At 48.9% G+C, this 17,868-nt stretch overlaps 8 protein-coding genes across 8 annotated transcripts; 5 read left to right on the plus strand and 3 right to left on the minus strand.

Moving 5' to 3' along the window:
• Window positions 1-197: 197 nt before the first annotated feature.
• N7469_005821 (MCM DNA helicase complex subunit MCM2) lies at window positions 198-3,107 on the plus strand (the record flags this gene model as incomplete). The annotated part of the gene is made up of 5 exons (XM_056644741.1): window positions 198-202; window positions 270-379; window positions 445-2,750; window positions 2,809-2,978; window positions 3,038-3,107. The coding sequence occupies 5 exons, from the start codon at window positions 198-200 to the stop codon at window positions 3,105-3,107; spliced, it is 2,661 nt and encodes an 886-aa protein (XP_056501555.1).
• Window positions 3,108-4,000: 893 nt separating this feature from the next.
• On the minus strand, window positions 4,001-5,842 carry N7469_005822 (Pal1 family protein; the record flags this gene model as incomplete). Its single annotated transcript, XM_056644742.1, has 4 exons — window positions 4,001-4,773; window positions 4,838-5,255; window positions 5,323-5,564; window positions 5,788-5,842. The coding sequence occupies 4 exons, from the start codon at window positions 5,840-5,842 to the stop codon at window positions 4,001-4,003; spliced, it is 1,488 nt and encodes a 495-aa protein (XP_056501556.1).
• Window positions 5,843-7,845: 2,003 nt separating this feature from the next.
• On the plus strand, window positions 7,846-8,301 carry N7469_005823 (mediator of RNA polymerase II transcription subunit 31; the record flags this gene model as incomplete). The annotated part of the gene is made up of 1 exon (XM_056644743.1): window positions 7,846-8,301. The coding sequence occupies one exon, from the start codon at window positions 7,846-7,848 to the stop codon at window positions 8,299-8,301; it is 456 nt and encodes a 151-aa protein (XP_056501557.1).
• Window positions 8,302-9,395: 1,094 nt separating this feature from the next.
• N7469_005824 (uncharacterized protein) lies at window positions 9,396-11,494 on the plus strand (the record flags this gene model as incomplete). Its single annotated transcript, XM_056644744.1, has 2 exons — window positions 9,396-9,610; window positions 9,697-11,494. 2 exons carry the CDS (start codon window positions 9,396-9,398, stop codon window positions 11,492-11,494), a joined length of 2,013 nt encoding a protein of 670 aa, XP_056501558.1.
• Window positions 11,495-11,540: 46 nt separating this feature from the next.
• Window positions 11,541-13,006, plus strand: N7469_005825 (uncharacterized protein; the record flags this gene model as incomplete). Its single annotated transcript, XM_056644745.1, has 3 exons — window positions 11,541-11,877; window positions 11,972-12,372; window positions 12,410-13,006. 3 exons carry the CDS (start codon window positions 11,541-11,543, stop codon window positions 13,004-13,006), a joined length of 1,335 nt encoding a protein of 444 aa, XP_056501559.1.
• Window positions 13,007-13,612: 606 nt separating this feature from the next.
• N7469_005826 (palmitoyl-protein thioesterase family protein) lies at window positions 13,613-14,650 on the minus strand (the record flags this gene model as incomplete). The annotated part of the gene is made up of 1 exon (XM_056644746.1): window positions 13,613-14,650. The coding sequence occupies one exon, from the start codon at window positions 14,648-14,650 to the stop codon at window positions 13,613-13,615; it is 1,038 nt and encodes a 345-aa protein (XP_056501560.1).
• Window positions 14,651-14,957: 307 nt separating this feature from the next.
• Window positions 14,958-16,261, minus strand: N7469_005827 (uncharacterized protein; the record flags this gene model as incomplete). Its single annotated transcript, XM_056644747.1, has 2 exons — window positions 14,958-15,954; window positions 16,047-16,261. 2 exons carry the CDS (start codon window positions 16,259-16,261, stop codon window positions 14,958-14,960), a joined length of 1,212 nt encoding a protein of 403 aa, XP_056501561.1.
• A 910-nt stretch (window positions 16,262-17,171) lies between these two features.
• N7469_005828 (uncharacterized protein) lies at window positions 17,172-17,471 on the plus strand (the record flags this gene model as incomplete). The annotated part of the gene is made up of 1 exon (XM_056644748.1): window positions 17,172-17,471. One exon carries the CDS (start codon window positions 17,172-17,174, stop codon window positions 17,469-17,471), a length of 300 nt encoding a protein of 99 aa, XP_056501562.1.
• Window positions 17,472-17,868: the final 397 nt, after the last annotated feature.

The following is a 17,868-nucleotide window of genomic DNA, read 5'->3' on the forward strand; positions in this document are numbered from 1 at the left end:
CCAATCGGGAAATCAGGACGCGTCGCGGTGAAACGCGACGCGCCTCTTTCTTCTCCGCTCAGCCCAACCACTCGGAGGGCCTTCGAGAAAAATACCATCTCTCTCCACTCTCTCCCTACCATCCCATTCCTTATTTCCATCACATCTCGATATCTCAATCACAATTTCAAAAGCAAAGATTGAGGTAAACATATAATATGGAGTCAGTGTTCGCCCTTTCAACGAAAAGAAAAAAAAAATTGATTTTGCGCATAACTAACTTCCTGCAGTCCCCTTCGTCCTAGCGACTCGGCCGCAAACCGCGGCCCGAGATCGAACAATCGCAAGCGTGAGAGAGAAGAGGATATTTCCTCGCCGGCGCCATTGCCCCCGTCTAGTCGTAAGTGATTCAATCTCTCCTGTCCACGAGGATGGCGGGGTCGTGAAAATTGACCACAACAACAGCGACCGCACTGGGCTCATCGCCTCCCCCTATGCCGTTCGATGAGGATGAGGATGAAGACGAAGGTGCCGAACTTATTCCTGACATTGACGATGTGGACGAACTGGCCGAGGATGAAGATGGTATTGATCTGTTCGGCGACAACTTTGAACGGGATTATCGTGATGGCGAAGAGGAAAACTATGTCAATGAGGGGTACATTGATGATGAGGGAGATCACACTGAGCTTGATGCCGCAGCTCGCCGACAATTAGATGCTCGTTTGAACAAGAGAGACCAAGAACTAGCTCGGCGACGCCGGATGCCCGCCGCATTTTTGCAGGACGACGATGACCTTGACATGGATCTGTCGCGCCAGCCACGTCGCCGTCGACATCACTACGATGAGGAGCGAGAGGATATCGATATGGCTGATGAGGGTATGGAGGAGCTGTCTCTAGAGGAGCTCGCAGATGTTAAGGCTGCTAATATCACTGACTGGGTTACCCAGCCCCATGTTCTCCGCTCCATCTACCGCGAGTTCAAGGCTTTCCTGACCGAGTTCATTGATCCTAGCGGTCAATCGGTTTACGGTAACCGAATCAAAACTCTTGGTGAGGTCAACTCCGCCTCGCTTGAGGTCTCTTACGCTCATCTGAGCGAGACCAAGGCAGCTCTGTCTTATTTCCTAGCCAACGAACCGACCGAAATTCTGAAGGTCTTTGATCAGGTCGCGCTCGATGTCACTCTCTTCCACTACCCTCAATACCACGACATTCACAATGAGATCCATGTCCGTATCACCGACGTTCCCATCATCTACACACTTCGCCAACTGCGTCAATCTCATCTCAACTGCCTGGTCCGCGTTAGCGGTGTTGTCACCCGTCGTACCGGCGTGTTCCCTCAGTTGAAATATGTGATGTTCATTTGCCAAAAGTGTGGTATCACTCTGGGTCCCTTCCAGCAGGAATCCAGTGCGGAAGTCAAGATCTCATTCTGCCAAAACTGCCAGTCCCGCGGTCCTTTCACAATGAACTCTGAGAAGACGGTGTATCGTAACTACCAAAAATTGACTCTGCAAGAGTCCCCAGGCTCCGTCCCTGCTGGTCGTCTGCCACGCCAGCGTGAAGTCATCCTCCTGGCTGATCTCATCGATACTGCGAAGCCCGGTGATGAGATCGAGATCACTGGTATTTACCGTAACAGCTACGATGCCCAGCTCAACAACAAGAACGGATTCCCCGTCTTTGCCACCATCATCGAAGCGAACCATGTCGTCAAGTCGCATGACCAACTGGCCGGTTTCAACATGACGGAGGAAGATGAACGTGAAATTCGGGCACTTTCTCGCGATCCTGATATTGTGGATAAAATCATCCGCTCTATGGCTCCCAGTATCTATGGACACAGCGATGTCAAGACTGCTGTGGCCCTTTCCCTCTTCGGCGGTGTTAGCAAACAGGCGCAAGGCAAGATGTCCATTCGTGGTGATATCAATGTCTTGCTTCTTGGTGACCCCGGTACTGCCAAGTCTCAGGTCTTGAAATTCGTGGAGAAGACTGCCCATCGAGCCGTCTTTGCAACCGGTCAGGGTGCCAGTGCCGTCGGTTTGACTGCCAGTGTTCGCCGTGACCCTCTAACAAGCGAGTGGACCCTAGAAGGTGGTGCTTTGGTGTTGGCTGATCGTGGTACCTGTCTGATTGACGAGTTCGACAAGATGAACGACCAAGATCGAACTTCCATTCACGAGGCTATGGAGCAGCAAACCATCTCTATCTCCAAGGCCGGTATTGTCACTACTCTGCAGGCCCGCTGCTCTGTTGTCGCCGCCGCCAACCCTAACGGTGGTCGCTACAACAGCACTAAGCCTTTCGCACAGAACGTTGACCTCACCGAGCCTATCCTGTCTCGTTTTGATATTCTCTGCGTGGTACGCGATCTGGTCGAGCCTACTGAAGACGAACGTCTGGCCAACTTTGTCATCGAATCTCACCACCGTGCCAACCCAGTCCGACCTCTACGGAATGATCAGGGTGAACTGGTTGATGCTGATAACAACCGCATCGATGCCGAGGGCTATCGTATCGACAAGGAAGGTCGCCGTCTCCCTCCCTCCCAAGAAGAGACTGCCAAACGTGCTGCTGAGCAAAAGCGCACCGAAGAAGAGAAGGAGGGCGAGATTCCTCAGGAGCTGCTTCGAAAGTATATTCTATATGCTCGCGAGCGATGCCATCCCAAGTTATACCAGATCGACCAAGACAAGATCGCTCGTCTCTTCGCAGACATGCGTCGCGAGTCCTTGGCTACTGGTGCCTACCCCATTACAGTAAGTTGACTTATCTTCTACATGATCGGTTTCAATTCCACATACTAATCATTTTCAGGTTCGTCACTTGGAAGCTATCATGCGTATTGCGGAAGCTTTCTGTAAAATGCGTCTGTCAGAATACTGCTCTTCTCAAGACATTGACCGTGCCATTGCCGTTACGGTTGATTCCTTCGTCGGTAGCCAAAAAGTTAGCTGCAAGAAGGCCCTATCTCGGGCATTCGCCAAGTATGTTTTTTCCACCTCACGTATTTGATATTCCTTCGCGCTAATAATCTCCCTTTCAGATACACTCTCTCACGACCTAAGCCGCAGTCCAAGCGCCGTGCCGGTATTCCCGTGTCCTCGGTCAATTAATTATCGGCTCTGTGATTTGCTTTCTAGTAAAATACCATCTTGTTTGCATGGGGTGTCTATGGCGTCTAGAGAGGGGGGCCTTTGGTTGGGCCATGATTTAATGAACGAATATGATTTATTCCACTTATTGTTGGTTTCTTCAACGTAGTATCAGTCAAGTATGAGCCAGAAATAGCCACGTCCATAACATATGTTTTTGTCGACTAGTAGAGACAGAATAATTTACATCTTAGCCACTTTTAGTTCACTCGAATTAACTGTAGTAACTATATCATCTCAACTTGCAAAGACCCTATACTATATGTCTGCATACTTTCGAGAAGTCAAGTGTTGACTTATAAACAAGATTTGTGATCTAAATAGTGTACACTATCATACGACTAGAAGAACTTTCATTGTCTTGAATCTACATATAGCAGGTACAAAGTTGATATCGAGTGAGATTTGAAGCAAGTAGAATGGCCAGTAGAAAATACAAGAAGCAAGGCTAATCAGCATGGAATGACTGCACGCCAGGCCAATCAGGTTCCAGGCACCCGCAAGAAGAGAAGCAAAGGGCCAGAAATTAAGGATAAAGAATAGAGAGAAAAAAGAAATTTAACAATCAACCAGCTCCACTGAGAGCAACGCCATGTCGGGCGTCAGATCGCTGACGACGCCCCGAATGTTTGGGTATTACACAGAAAACAAAATCATTCCCTTACTGACAAAGGGAACTTGACAAAGAGAACATGGATATTGCCATGGCTTTGGTAAAACCAGACATCATAGCAAAACGTGCCGATGCAAAATTGATGCCATTCCAATTCGTTCATGCTTCATTTCCATTTCTCTGCCATTAGATCCGCCATGTCAAAAGCAAAAACAAGAAGAAAAAAAATAGACAATAGGTCTTAATCGCTGGTGCGACGCTCAACTCGCGGTTTGCGTAAGCTCTTCATGCGATTAAGAAAACCTCCGCCACCCGCGTTAAGCTTGTTCTCATCAGAAGTGCGGTCATTAGTGGATTTGCGCTCTAGGCCAGTCGCCTGTTTGGGACTACTGGAAGAGCGAAGACGACCACCACCTTCAAGACGGGCTTCGTGAATGCGTGCTCCCTTCTTGTCGAATTCTTCGTCATAATCTTGGAAGTATGGGTTGGTTTCATTTTGGCGGGAAGATGCCGAATGGCTCGAGCCCATGGGTGCTGGAGACCCGGAGGGGAATGACTGATCTGTTGGAGACATCATCCGACCAGTACCACTCTTCCCTCGTAACCGCTGTGCGAGACTCTTCTTGCGCTGGAGACCCCCGCCTGGTGCAAGACCTTGTTCATTTTCACTTTGTCGACGTGCCATCGCCGAACGACTAGCCGGCGCACCATCCAAGAATGTGCTTGTACCAAGACCCGCACTCTCTGACCCATGAATGGGATCCACGTTAGACTTAGGATCGAAACTCACTGTTTCCGTGTTGCTGCGGTGAGCACCGGAGGTTGAGAAGTCGTTGTAGCCTTCCTCCATTCGGCCGTGGAAGAGGTTGAGGTCAATGTTGGAGTTGTTCGGCCCCGAACCTCCAAGGGCCATATTCGTGGAATTCTTTGGGAATGCTTGCATTGGTGCGATACGGGAGCCCTTTCGGTTGCGGTGAGGATTGCAAGCGTCGAAAGGACCATCATGGTGGAACACTAAGGTGGGAATGAATTAATACGCTAAAAGGCAAACGAAAATGATGCTGAGCAAGGTACTCACTTCCGGTGCCGTAGATACTCGTGACATCTAACTTATCGATGATATCCAATCGACGATCCTTGCGAGACGAGCGGGATTTACCGTCTTTATGGCGTTCACGATCTCGATGGCGACGCTCTCTTCGGCGACGTTCGTCGTCATCATCGAATATTTTGGAAGCCCGCTCCATCACCGAGGACTCGGAATTGCGGCGAGGTCTGCGAGTTGTCTTATCACGGGGTCCTACAGTGGCGGCCTTGGATAGACTTGGGGGGTCGGCGAAGATATCAAAAGGATCATTGGGGTCCTTCGGTCGCGATTCTGCGGGGCGCCCCGACGGCCTTTGGGGACGCTGGCGGCTAGATGGACCCCGATCAGCAGGAGGCCGAATACCCCGAGGTTGAGCAGTTGTAGAGTTGGGATTGATTGACAGATTTTCCTACGGGGGATTGATTAGCAGGTGGCAATTGAAAGCGCACAAGGTCGTCCACGACCGAGGTACATACAAAGAGGTCACGGGTATTGTTGGTCACGTCCGGCTTCTCGGTTGGTGAAAACATACTGGGCCCCGTGGTGATGCCAGGGGCGGATTGCGGCGAAAGAGCCTCGGTATCGTCAAGAAAAGGATTTGTCGACCTTGGACGTTCAGGACGCGAGGAGCTCGTAGTCGAACCAGCGGACGGAGACAGGGCGCGGTTTCGAAATGGATTGTTGGAGCCAAAATTGGTAGCAGTCGGTGATACCTGGTCTATTCACGTCGGGGGGTTCACATTAGTTTCTTCTCATTTCGATCGACAAATGCAACAACGGCCCAATGTTCAGTGCTCCAGTGTCCAGTGTTCCCACCACGGACCGGGGAGGGAAGGACAACGAGCATTTAAGTACCAAGCCGAACAGAGAAACCACCGAGCAACAGAGAACAAGCAGAGGCATCCAAAAGCGATGATTCGTCCTCAAACAACATTACGCACCTGTCGGGACTGGCGACACGCCGGGCGGGTACCCAAGCGCTGGAGGGGCATTCATGATGAGATGAAACGGAGGATGAGTGGAGAGCGATAGTAATGCGTTTGCATCAATCAGAGGGAGTATGTATCCGTGGTGGTCGCACGAGTGGAAAGATAAACAGGGTGAGGTGAAACGAAGATTGTAGCAGTGACGGAAGAGAGTAAACCAAGAGAGAAGAGAAGACAATCTTAGTTCGTAAAGGGGGAAGAGATGAAAAGAGGAAGAGAAGAGAAGAGAAGTGGAGGAGAAGAAGAAGAAGTGGAGGGCAGAAAAGACGGGATGGGGGGAAGAACGAGATGATCAGCCCTTCCTTCACTCTTTTCTTTCTCTCTTTCTGTCTTTCTCTTGTCACTCACCCTCTACTTTTACTCTACAGGATCATACTAATTCTCACTACAGGAATACCTTTGGTTACTACTAATTGCATACTGCCACGCTAAGTGAACCTGCAGAATCCCCCCCCCAGACTTGAATTTTAGTTCGAGTCATCAGAATCCAGGGGCATCTTCAGGGGGCTCCACTTCACACGGTGGACTTTTCAGCAGATTACACGCATGTGCCCCCCCTTAAGGAGTGTTGATCTCTAAATTACTGTCAGTCCAGTGCACATAGACTCGAGTATCTCGAGTCTATCTACTCACAGAGTATTCTGTATTCCTTGCCAGCCGCTCGGAATGACGTTCGCATTCCAAGTATCCCCCGGTTGATGTCATCTCATCTTGGAAGAATGCGGATTTGGGGGGTGTACTCCGTACAGAGTACGGAGAACACGCGAGTGCGTTGGCTCGCCAATTGCCCTATTGCGCGATCTCCGCACGGTCCCAGTGAGATCCAGGGCCAGCCGGAAGATGGATTAGTTTGACAGGAGATCGACTGGCCGTGTTCCGTTTCATCTTGGCAGATCCTTGATGACGACGACGTCTCAGTATAACTATACTACATAGTACGTACAGTAGTACGAGTACATCATACTCCGTATATGTAGAGATTGTCTTTGCTGATACTCCTACGGTTTGTATAATAGGACAGTTGTCCACTATCCTCGGTCTACAGTATCACTGCCACCACCACCAATGATCCCATTTGAATTAAAATCACCTCTTCTTCCTCTCTTCTTCTCCCTCAAGAGTGCGCCATGGTGGATCAAAGTGGGTGCGATCTACACAGGCAACAGCCCGACTTCGGCAATGCACATCCGACTCAATGTCCTAGATCCAACTTTATATAAAAGTTAGTACGGTTATTATAGTGCGTGAGTGTGTAAATTTCATTTGTATTAGCAGAAGATGCTCTTGGAGCACTTCAGGGATTGATATCCATCGAATAGCTAGATTACTCAGTATAGAGCAGGAAATAGCTATCTCTAAACGGTGAACAACAATGATGTTTATATCAGACCGATAAAAACAGGACTATAATTTATGAGACTCGTAGCATTGATGGTATTGAACATTCAATATTATAATCATGTATATGGATTTGATTAATGAAGAGCAGTGATGCAAGGATAAACTGAAATACTACCAGGTAGTAGTATTCGATATCACATATATCTACTAATATCGTCTACCATTGCCCAATGATAGAGAATCTCATTTCACATTTGGTGAAAATGTGTACTATATATATATATATATATATAGGTACCTACCTAGTAGTACATATGGTAATGCTGTTTATAAAAGAAAGGACCACGACCAAAACTACACTACTTTGGTTATTGTAACTAACCTTCAATAAATCAATTAATACAAGAGTAAACTACCGAGTCAGCAATTGAATGTAAATATTATGAAAATGTATAGTAACTAGTCAGTTATTTTATAGTGCATAATCTATACTATCCATACTAGTTATGTTAATTACTATGTATCCCTACATACTAACTATGTACATGGATGTACATAGTATAGTCGGAGTAGCTAGTGGAAGCTTCTCCGCCTTCGCCGAGCTGAACTGGACGTTCATTCAGGAATTGCTCCTGTTGAACTTCAATTTTACATACACCTCTCATCTTCATCATGGAGCCTGCCGCACAGCCTCCTCCTACCTTAACGAATCCTAGATTCACTCTGGAGCTGGAATTTGTCTCTTCTCTCGCCAATCCCTATTACCTCTCCCACCTGGCGGTCAGCTACCCCAGTCTCCTGGGAATCTCGCGCGCCGACGATAAAGACGAATCTTCCTCGAGCCCCGACGCGCAAGCTTTCGCTGCATACTTGGCCTACCTCTACTCCTACTGGAAAACACCAGAATATTCTCAGTTCTTAACTCACCCCGGTCCAACCTTGCGCGCACTTCGATTGCTTCAGGAGGATAGGTTCCGCCGTGAGATCATTTTGCCTCAGGTTATCGAGGGACTGGCAGGTCTCGGCCTCCCCCATGACCCTGCGACAGCTGCCGCCCCAGCGAATGATGGGGAAGCCGCAGACGAAAATGCTGAGCCGCACGATGACCAGAATGGATCTAAGACGTGAGCGTGCGTGTGTCTGTGTGTGCGCACCAGTTCAGACCTTTGTCCAACCCTGCAACCGAGATGCAGGCCTGAAAGATCTAACACCCCATCAGCCCGTTTTGAGGCACAGATAACTGCCTCCAACCCTTTTCCTCTCTGGTACATACTCGGCAGGTCCAAATTATCATCACCATCATGGAGTACACTTTCATAGTGGGGGAGCATGCTTCATGTGCGACCGAGGTATCAGGCCGATCAGTTCCGGGAGGGTTTGTCGATCCAGCAGCGACAGGACGGAGACTGGTTCAAATTTGAAAGAACCATGTTTAAACGCCCACTCGGTATGTTCGCCAGGTTCCCGGTATTTGCGGGGTTAAAAACAAAAGAAAAAGGGACCAAGCGTCAATGTTGGGAGAACACGAGCGGGCAAAAGCGAAGAATGAGAGCTTGCATGGCCGCATTCGTTGAGATCCTCTCCGAGGCAATTCCTGGATGGAACTCATCTTTCAGTGAAAAAAAAAAAAACCTCAATTATTTTCTACTATACTCTGTATACCAATGTACATAAATAATATATTTATCAGTTAAACTAAATAACTCCGACCGGGTCCCTTTTTGCTTTGTATAGCTTAGTGTAGAACCCTCCTCTCCGTCATCGTCATCGTTTCGCTCGGAGTTCCCCCCAACCTACTTTTTTCTTCTTTCTAACCGAATCATCTCCTCTATCATCTTCATCATCTTAATCTTCTTCTTCATTTTCAATCGCCTACCGGAAATATCCCAGCTTTCCCCTCCTATCTCCCCTCCTAAGTTACGCCTGTTCCTGCGGAGTGCAAGCCCCACCCTTTTCTTCTTCCCCTTGGGTGATCGTCAACGACTTCCATCAGAAACAGCCCCCGTTCTCGTCCACCCGTGGCCCAACCCGTTTCCCCATTGATCATCTACTTCTTTCCCATGGCTTTCTTTTGACCAGAAGACCCTTGCGCATATCACCAACTTCATATTCGTTTTGAATTTCTTCTCCCACTCTCTTTTTAACTCTCTACAAGCGGCTCCGCATTCCCCGTGGACTTTTGCCGCCTCCGGGGAGGCCCTCAGATCGTTCTTTCTCCCCTCATGGCGTCTGTTCGACAGGCTTGTCGCCCAAGACATCAGGTCCTGACACTCAAGTGTTATCCGCAATATCAAAAAGGTGTGGTGGAGGTCAAGCCGAATCCAAGCGAGCTGTCATATCTGCTATACTACTTGAGCACGCGTCGCAGCAAACTCACCAAGGTCGGAGCTTTTCTCACGAAACGAGTATCCAAAGATGTTTGGAGACGGAGACTGGGGTGAGTGAACAAGGATAAACATGGCACTAGCTAGTGTCTTGTGGATCTGCATGATGCAAGGAACTAATGGTCAATGTCGTGGATAGTAACGTTCAGGTCGCGCTTCATATCTTGACCGCGCTCATCGAAAAATGTCCCCGCGACCTCCCCATCTACGCGGGTTTTGTCCTGACCGTGATTGAAACTATTCTACGCTCAAATGATATTTCCATGGTTGAGGACTCAGTAGCCACTTTCGAAACATTCTGCCAGTACCAGGACATCGCTGTCATTGCCGCGGAACAAACCCTCGCTCATCAATACCGTGAAGTCGTGCGATCCTATGCCAGCTTCGCCGATCCATCCTCCTCAACCTACTCTCCGACGAAAGTCAGCCTTCCTGTTGCGATCCGATGGAGAAATGCTGGTTTGCGAGCAATTAAGGGCGTAGTCAGCTCCGAGAGCCTCGCCGCGGATGGAGGAACATCTCTCCAGCTTATTCTACCCGTGATTCTGGAGAATCTTTATTCGGAAAAGGAGGATGTATTGATACCCCTTAAGGAAATGCTCCGGGAATCTGAGAGGCTTGAGAATGAGGGTGCTCGACCCCGCCGGATGAGTGTGGCAACTGTTCATACGGTTGATACAGTTGAAGGCGACCCAACACTTGCAGCACAGTCAACCGCCGATGCGGATAAGAAAGCCGAGATGGATGCACGATTGCTGGCTCTCCGGTGCCTTGAAAAGGTCATTATATCGGGAAGCAACCGCGGGCAAATTCGCGTTGCGGCAACAGTTGCTCTCCAATTCATTGCTACCAAGCCATTCCCACAGATCACCCGGAGTCAATCCAGCACTGGAAAAGATACCGGAAACTGGGCTACGTCTCTCATTGAGCTTATCGCAAATTGGTGCCCAGTTCAAGTTCGATTTGTTATTTTGGTGGCAGCAATGGACACTTTGCACGAAATGAAGCCTGCGGAGGATACCTTGGCGTCATCCTACACTCTCTTATTCGTGGTGGATTGGCTTCTCAAATCGTCAGTCAACATGATCGGATTGAGTGTTATGGACATCTTGTTTGGTCTGATCCGTTACATTTCAGCTGTTCTGTCAACGCCCAGCCAAAAACCCAATGGCGCCGACCAAGAAAAGCCTGGAGAGACCCAAGGTGAAGGTGGCGTCTTCATCTCTACTGAGAGAAGGGGCCTGCTTACCCTATTGGAACACTGTATTGGCGATCTGGCAACTCATATCTACTACGGTGATCAAGTTGCCGATATGATGCGGGCCATTCTGCGACGCTTCAAACCGACCGCCAATGTTGATAGCGCGGCCCAGTCTTCCTTGGCTACAGTTCATGAAGCTGGCGTGGCACCCGCTGCAGAGACGACCCAGACAGCCGAAGTGAATGGCGAAAAGCCCCACAGCGAAGGATTTTCCTATGCTGCAGCCAAGGTAACTGCACTGCGAGCTGTCAAGTCAATTATGGTTGTTTCTACGTTGAAAACACCCAGCACTACAGGAGGATCTGATTCCAGGAACCAAGTCGGTATTCATGTGTGGGAAGGGACACAAGGGCTTCTACGAGACACTGACCAACAAGTTCGCCGAGCATATGCCGATGCCTTCTTGACCTGGCTTGCACTCGAGACAAACAAGCGCGATCTCAAGGTACGGGTAGACATACCGAAGTATATCAAACCGACCTCAAAACGCGACTCCGAACAACCTGATAAACTGAATCGGCGAAGCACGTCAGCCCCTGGAAATCAAAGAGACAAAGTAGCTCTCGCTGCACAGTCAACCTTCCTCCGATTGTTGCATCTGGCTATATATGATGCTGCTCTGGAGAACCCGACTGTTGAGTCTGAGATTCTCCTCTCTCCACCTGCTCCTGGCTAGCCTTGCTGAAAATCTTGGAGTCAATGCAGCGCAGTACGGGCTTCCCATGGTCTTGAAGCTCCAAGAGGATTTGTTTACCTCTGTCGATCTGGGAAGTTCTGTAGCTCGCGTCAACATTGGCAGCCTGGTCCACGGGTATCTACTGGTATTAGTGGAGAAATTCAACCTTGACTCTACCCATGCCGGGGTTGAGATTCGCAACGAGATTGAGAAAAGACAAAGCAAGAGCCAATATTTCTCTAAGATTCGTTTGCCCCCAACTGGCCTTGATGGAATCGCCATGGATAATGACAACGTCGTCGATAACGAATCTGTGCCCTCAACTACACTAACACCTTTCCGAAATGTGGAAGATCTTGTGAACGGAATTGACGAAGCCTACCGTCAATCGATTTCATCCCCACCGCAAAGCCCCCCCGGCCTCGCCCCCCGCCAGAGGCTTCAGCTTCCCTGTCCTCAATCATGCCTCTGTCGCAGCACAGTCTCAACCCAACAGCGGTCTTCCATCACCCGTGAAGGAGCAGATGTTGTCATCCTGGTCTCGCGAATCTTGCTTGGCTGCTGTGGAGAAGGAAAGTATCAAGACTCTATCCATCAATGGCTCACGCGGAGGCACCATGACTCGCACCAGCCAAGGCAATGGAGTTGCAAATGGCTCCCCTGCTGGCTCGGCATCACACAAAAACCGTCGCATGAGCGTCCCCGAGATTTCTACTACTCCGGAACCAAGCTCCACCCGTGGCTCCCCTGTTCGTGTCACTGAGCTGCGCCGGGTATTATCAGTGCACCACGACTCTCAACCTCGCAAGCTGAGCCCACTGCGAGGCCAGGTCGGAGCTTCGAATGAAAGTGTTGTTTCCTCCGGTAGCGAAAGCATGGTTAGTGCCTCGTTCTCTGTATCTGAGGTGGATGGAGGAGGGGGCCTACGGCCAACAAGACGGAGAACAAACTCCCGAAGAAGACGGAATTGAAACGCCAAGGGCGTCCGCATCGGAAATTGCTCTTGCGGGAGAAAAGCCCATGCGCGATAACCATGCGCCATCTCTAAGTCGAGTGAATTCCGATGAAGAGATTCCTCCAGTCCCTCCCATTCCTGCAAGCCTATCTATTCCCGGTGGCTTCCCGAATGACTCCCAGCGGTCATTGGTCTCAGTCGACCGACCCGCCACTGCCCCCGGTGTCTCACGACAGTCGTCATTGAAGGGAAAGATGGAAGCAGGACAGGACTCGCGAAACGCACACTTAAATCGCAACAAGAGCCGTTCCAATAATAACCTTGCTGCTGGTATTTCAGAGGTATTCCGGGGCTCTGATACCAATGGCACCGACGCCCTCGACCATGCTCAACGAGACCATCTGAGACGGATTCTCGACGGTTATCTCTCGCCAGATGGAAGCATTCTGGCCAATGGAGACCGTCCAGCAACTGCAGTTCCAGCTTCCAAGTCTATGGTGGGCGGTTACAATTCTCGGCGACAGGTTAGCGGCGGTCTTGGACGACCTCCATATTGAAAATTCCTTCCCACTCCTTTACCAAAACCTTTCTTGTACAGTCGATTCCGGTGAAAAACTTGCCGAATACCTTGCTCCAATCGATTTTCTTTTTGCCTTGCCTTGTACATGTTATAATTTCTTATTCGGACCTCGTGATGCAAGAAATATGTCTGCACTTGGATTCTCCCTGATCGAGTCTTCTTGCTTTACATCTCCCTTTTCGTTTGTCGATTCTGGCCTCAGCCTGATCTCCTGCCTACACCCCCTTTTTGTTGCATATGCATTATGCTTGATAACCCGTGTCTTCTTTGCTATCGGCTTTTTGCCCATGCGGGCTTTGTACCTAGCTATATTGTCGGTAGACCTAAAATAGACGGCGCTAGAGTCCACTACGACTTGAAACTTTGGAAGAAAATCAAATTCCAGTAAGATATGTGCCATTTTGCGATTTGAAGAAGTTGCATTGCAACAGTCGATAATCTTAAAAGTTGCTATGCCAATGCCCAGTACAAATGCGTAAAAAAATCAACTTTCGGTCCCATATGGTTACCGGTCTGAGGCTGAGTATAAGATAGATATCGCTAAGGTGTGAATAACGCCATTTCCAACAAAATAATTAACCTCTTAGAAGCCTGGCTGCATCTGTGCCAGTAACCCCTGATGTTGAGATTGATCCTCGGTCGAAGTCACCAACTCGGGTTGCGTCTGCAACTGCAACTGTAACTGCGAATGCTGAACAGGACCGAAGTACTCCTTGAAGGTCCGTTTGAGTATTTTATCAGTCAGATGCATATGCTGGCCAGGCACAGACTTGAAATCAAGTCGGCCTTGCTCATCCAACTTCTTCAAACCCAACCAATCTTCCTTGTAAATCGGACGTTCTTGTAAAGGCGTTACAGTCCCACTGGTGATATTCACCTCGGCAAAAATGGCACTCTCTTTCGGTATTGCGACGGTGTCCTCGTCGAACATGAACATCGCGAATCGATTCAACGTCTCCAGTCGCGCCTTGTATTTGGAATTCTTCATTTCCCGCTCATTATTAATATCCGCAAGGAAATTACTGTGCTCGATATAATCGTCCAATGATTCTGGATCCCGAAAGTACTGGGCTGGTACAAGATGTGACTGGACGAAATCCGTCCACTGGCCCGATCGTAGCAATGCCTCGGCTCCGTTACAAATCCAATCGCCCGTCTTGCAAGATTGGAATTCTGAGATTCCGTTATGTTGGCTGCCGAAGGTGACTAAATTGTGGACGGGTGGGTTGTTACAGCGTTCGATGTATCCGCGGAGGAATTGGCCTCCCTGAGAGAAGCCCATGGCGTTGATGGCGGGTGCGGAGTTTAAGATAGGATCTGAGGCAAGTTGATTGCAGACTGTTGCGAGTTGTTCCGTGACATTGCCGAAGAATGTTGCTTGACGGTCACCACCGCCCGTATCGGCGAGACGGATGATATGCACATATGTTCCCGGGTTTGTAGATGCGGCTAGATCGGCGACTTCTTGCATCCCTTCGCGTTCGAAGTCATCGCCAAGGCCATGCCAGATGACGAGGGGAAGCTGAGTTGTGCGGTCAGTGTGCTGCGGCGAGTAGTTAGGAACTGCAGCTGAGATTGCTCCTGTGGCTATTGATGCCAGGATTGGAATGAGACGCAACATGGTGAAGTTGGTGAAGCAGTTGAGGTTGAACTGAGAACGTCCGGAAGTGAAGACGTCAAAGTGGAGCCAATCCGGGGATCGGCACGTGAACGGATCTTATCGCGGGGCGAAGTATACATTGGGTAGATGAGTAAATAATACTCTACCTAGTGTAGGACATAATGATATACTGGGCCTGGGAATGACGACTTTGAATTTATAAGGATTACATAAATGAAAGAACTTTATTTGGAGTGGTATAATGCATGGAGCTGGTGGTAGTATGAATACATATGAAGCACAGCACGGATTTTCCACCATTTGCGGACTATTGAAATTCTTTCAGTGGATGGACTTCAGCCTCAGTGTTTAGACGAACAAGCTGGCCGAATATCCTCACCCTCTGGAGAGAACCGGTATTGTTAGCGACATGGGATGAATCAGTGACCGGATCATTAATCTCGCGAGGTTGTAGCGTTCCGCGAGAGGGTATCTGGCTTGCTGATATCTGAGTTTCATTCATGCTGGGAAATGCTATAAGCGTCGAAACGAGACTGGATGGTCTGGAAGTGGTTCGCTGGTCAGTATCGTAATCGATGTTGGGATATGTTGGTTTCGTTAGGACTGCGTTGTGAACAGTAGAATGCCTCGGCGGGAGGGGGTTAGTCGGGGTGGATAAGGTATTAGTCTGCCCCGCATGCTGATATGAAGACGCAATAGGGTGATTCAAAGATTGTAACGGGGAAGGCTGAGCAGTGAACCGGGATGGAGTCACGGACTGTGTATTTTGGAGAATTACTGTTTCTGGAATCGTTGAGGGGGTTCTTGGAACTTCTGTTAGTTTTTGAGAGCCGGGGTTATAAGTAGTAAGTTTCTGCGACCGATTCTGGGGTCTCGTCTGTTCATGGAGTTGAGCGGATAATCTGGGATCTTCTATAGCAGTTTGATGGCCCAGGCGGATTGACTGTGATGAGCAACGACTTGGAGGATTTTCGGAGCTGACATTGGAATCTGGATGCGGGCAAGTCGGTCGACCGTCGATATGAATTTGAATCTGATTCAAAGAGTGTGAGATATATCGCTCAGATGACAGCCTTCTAGCCTTGGTGCGGGACTGGAAGAGCCCCCGATTCGTTTTCCCGGCTTGTGTGGACAGACGTTTGTGGTCGGTATCGTTCAATTTACGTCGTTTACCAAACTGCTCAAATTCCTCGACGGGGGTGAATTTAATATCCAGCGGACAAGAGAGAGACACAACAGCCCAGTCAGAGCTTTGCAAAAGCCAATGCTTGTGGAAAGTTTCATGTGACGTATTTAGTAAAGGACTAGAGCTCGTTGGATGCATGTCAGTATCAAGCCATCTGCGAACGAGGGCCAATGATAGAACAGAAAAAGAAGGGCACGAGCAAAGACTGACGAGTTTTGACTTTCTACCACTGCAGATGGTGTCTCCTGCTCTGCCTTCGCTTGCTTCCCCCTCCGATCAAGAAAGCTGGGAAAGGAAATGACTTGACGAGATAGGCGATCATCATCGATGAGCTGACGGGATTTTGCAAAGTTCCTTTTTTGGGTCTTGGTTAAAATGCCCTTTTGAGCAGAGTGTCGGCGTAGTTGACCTCCGGTCCAATTCATGATGGTCTGGTCTGGTCTTTGATTGTGTACAGACAGTTCCAAAAGGACGTGCCTTTGCTGTCTTCCAAAAAGGGAAAAGGCCTATTTGATGCCAAGATTATATCACGTGACCTTTACCACAAAACTGCCGCCTCACTTTTTCGCAATTCTCTCCTTCATCCAATCGTCTCCCCAAAAGACAATGATGAACATCGCCCACCACCACGTAGAATGATGCGTTGTCTGTTCACTGACCTCATTTCTCCAACTTCAGCTGCCCCACCTGGTAAGCCATTTCCGTCTTCCTTTTGTTTCTGTTACACACAAAACATCACACATTGTACATACTGTACAATGTACAGTATCAACCTGGATGATGAACAAACCTACCCAAGCATAGTTCACCTGAAGATCTTCGGATTGCTGAACGACAACCTTTATCCATCTTTCTTATTATCTGACTCCACTTGCTTCTGGAAATCTTGTCACTCGAGTTCTTTACGTGGATGATTGGCTAACTGGCAAATTATCCAGAGACGCCCAAAAATCTGTATTGCTGCCCAACGTGGGTCCGTCTCGCCCCGGCCCGCTTTGGTTTTGATCAATCGAATTTCGAGAAAAATACAGTACGGAATATGTACAGTATGCATTTACGAAGTAGTCATTCTTTGATAGAAATGCAAATGCAAGCCTGGTTTTCAATTCCCAATTCTGGCTGGATGATAGACACATCTCAGCTTCAGCCATTCATGTAAAGAGTATACGGAGTGTCTTCCATCTTTCCCGCTGCACTATTATGCATTCTTGATGCATAATAGTGTCGCAGTACCTGACTGCAACCTCTTCTTCCGCATCACCCCGACGTGGATGTCCTCTCCACCACACAATCTTCCTCAAATGCACTCCGTACCTCCGTATTTCAAAAGGGAACATGCCGATCGTTCCAAAAGGACATCATCATGCAGCGTCAGCCCCTATCTTCCATCCAATTATCATCCTCCAAGATGCACCGCCAAGTCGACCAAACGCGGGCCTTGTCTCACCGCTACAAACCTCCTCTCGTCTGGTCCACTCAGATGCCGCCAACACAAAAACGAGTCTGCAGATGCCATCACCTTCGATCAAACACTGGGTCCTCGATGGTGCCAACAGGGCAAAGTCACCGCTGCACTATGCGACTCTGGCACACGCCAGGTTTGATATGGCCCCACCATCTCCTGAACTCGCTTGACCTCCGTCGCTTGTAAAAAGGCTGCTGATCCCCCCCGAATTCATTTGAGTTTCTCTTTTTCTTTTCCTTCTTCATACTCAGGATACCCCTTTTTTATACTTTTGCGACTGGACATTCAGCTACTACAGCTACCACAGCTACCTTATCATATACCCATATACCCCCTTCGCCAAACAGTCCCTGGATCTCGGACAACCCTCTTGCTTTTATACCATCTCATCTCCCTGGTTGTTTATCATTGTTCCAAGGATTAACCTTTGCCACTTCTCCCGGAAATTGGACCTTGCTTCTGCTTTGTTTTCTCTCCAGGCTTCTACTTAGTCTGCATCTCTTTCGATACCGAAACACATCAGGTAGTCCCCATCACATTTTCTTTCTTGCTTTTCCTATGCGTCTT

The sequence above is a fragment of the Penicillium citrinum genome, assembly GCF_028827155.1.
Source record: "Penicillium citrinum strain IBT 23319 chromosome Unknown utg000004l:1.0-2404223.0:1.0-2405248.0, whole genome shotgun sequence".
NCBI lineage: Eukaryota > Fungi > Ascomycota > Eurotiomycetes > Eurotiales > Aspergillaceae > Penicillium > Penicillium citrinum.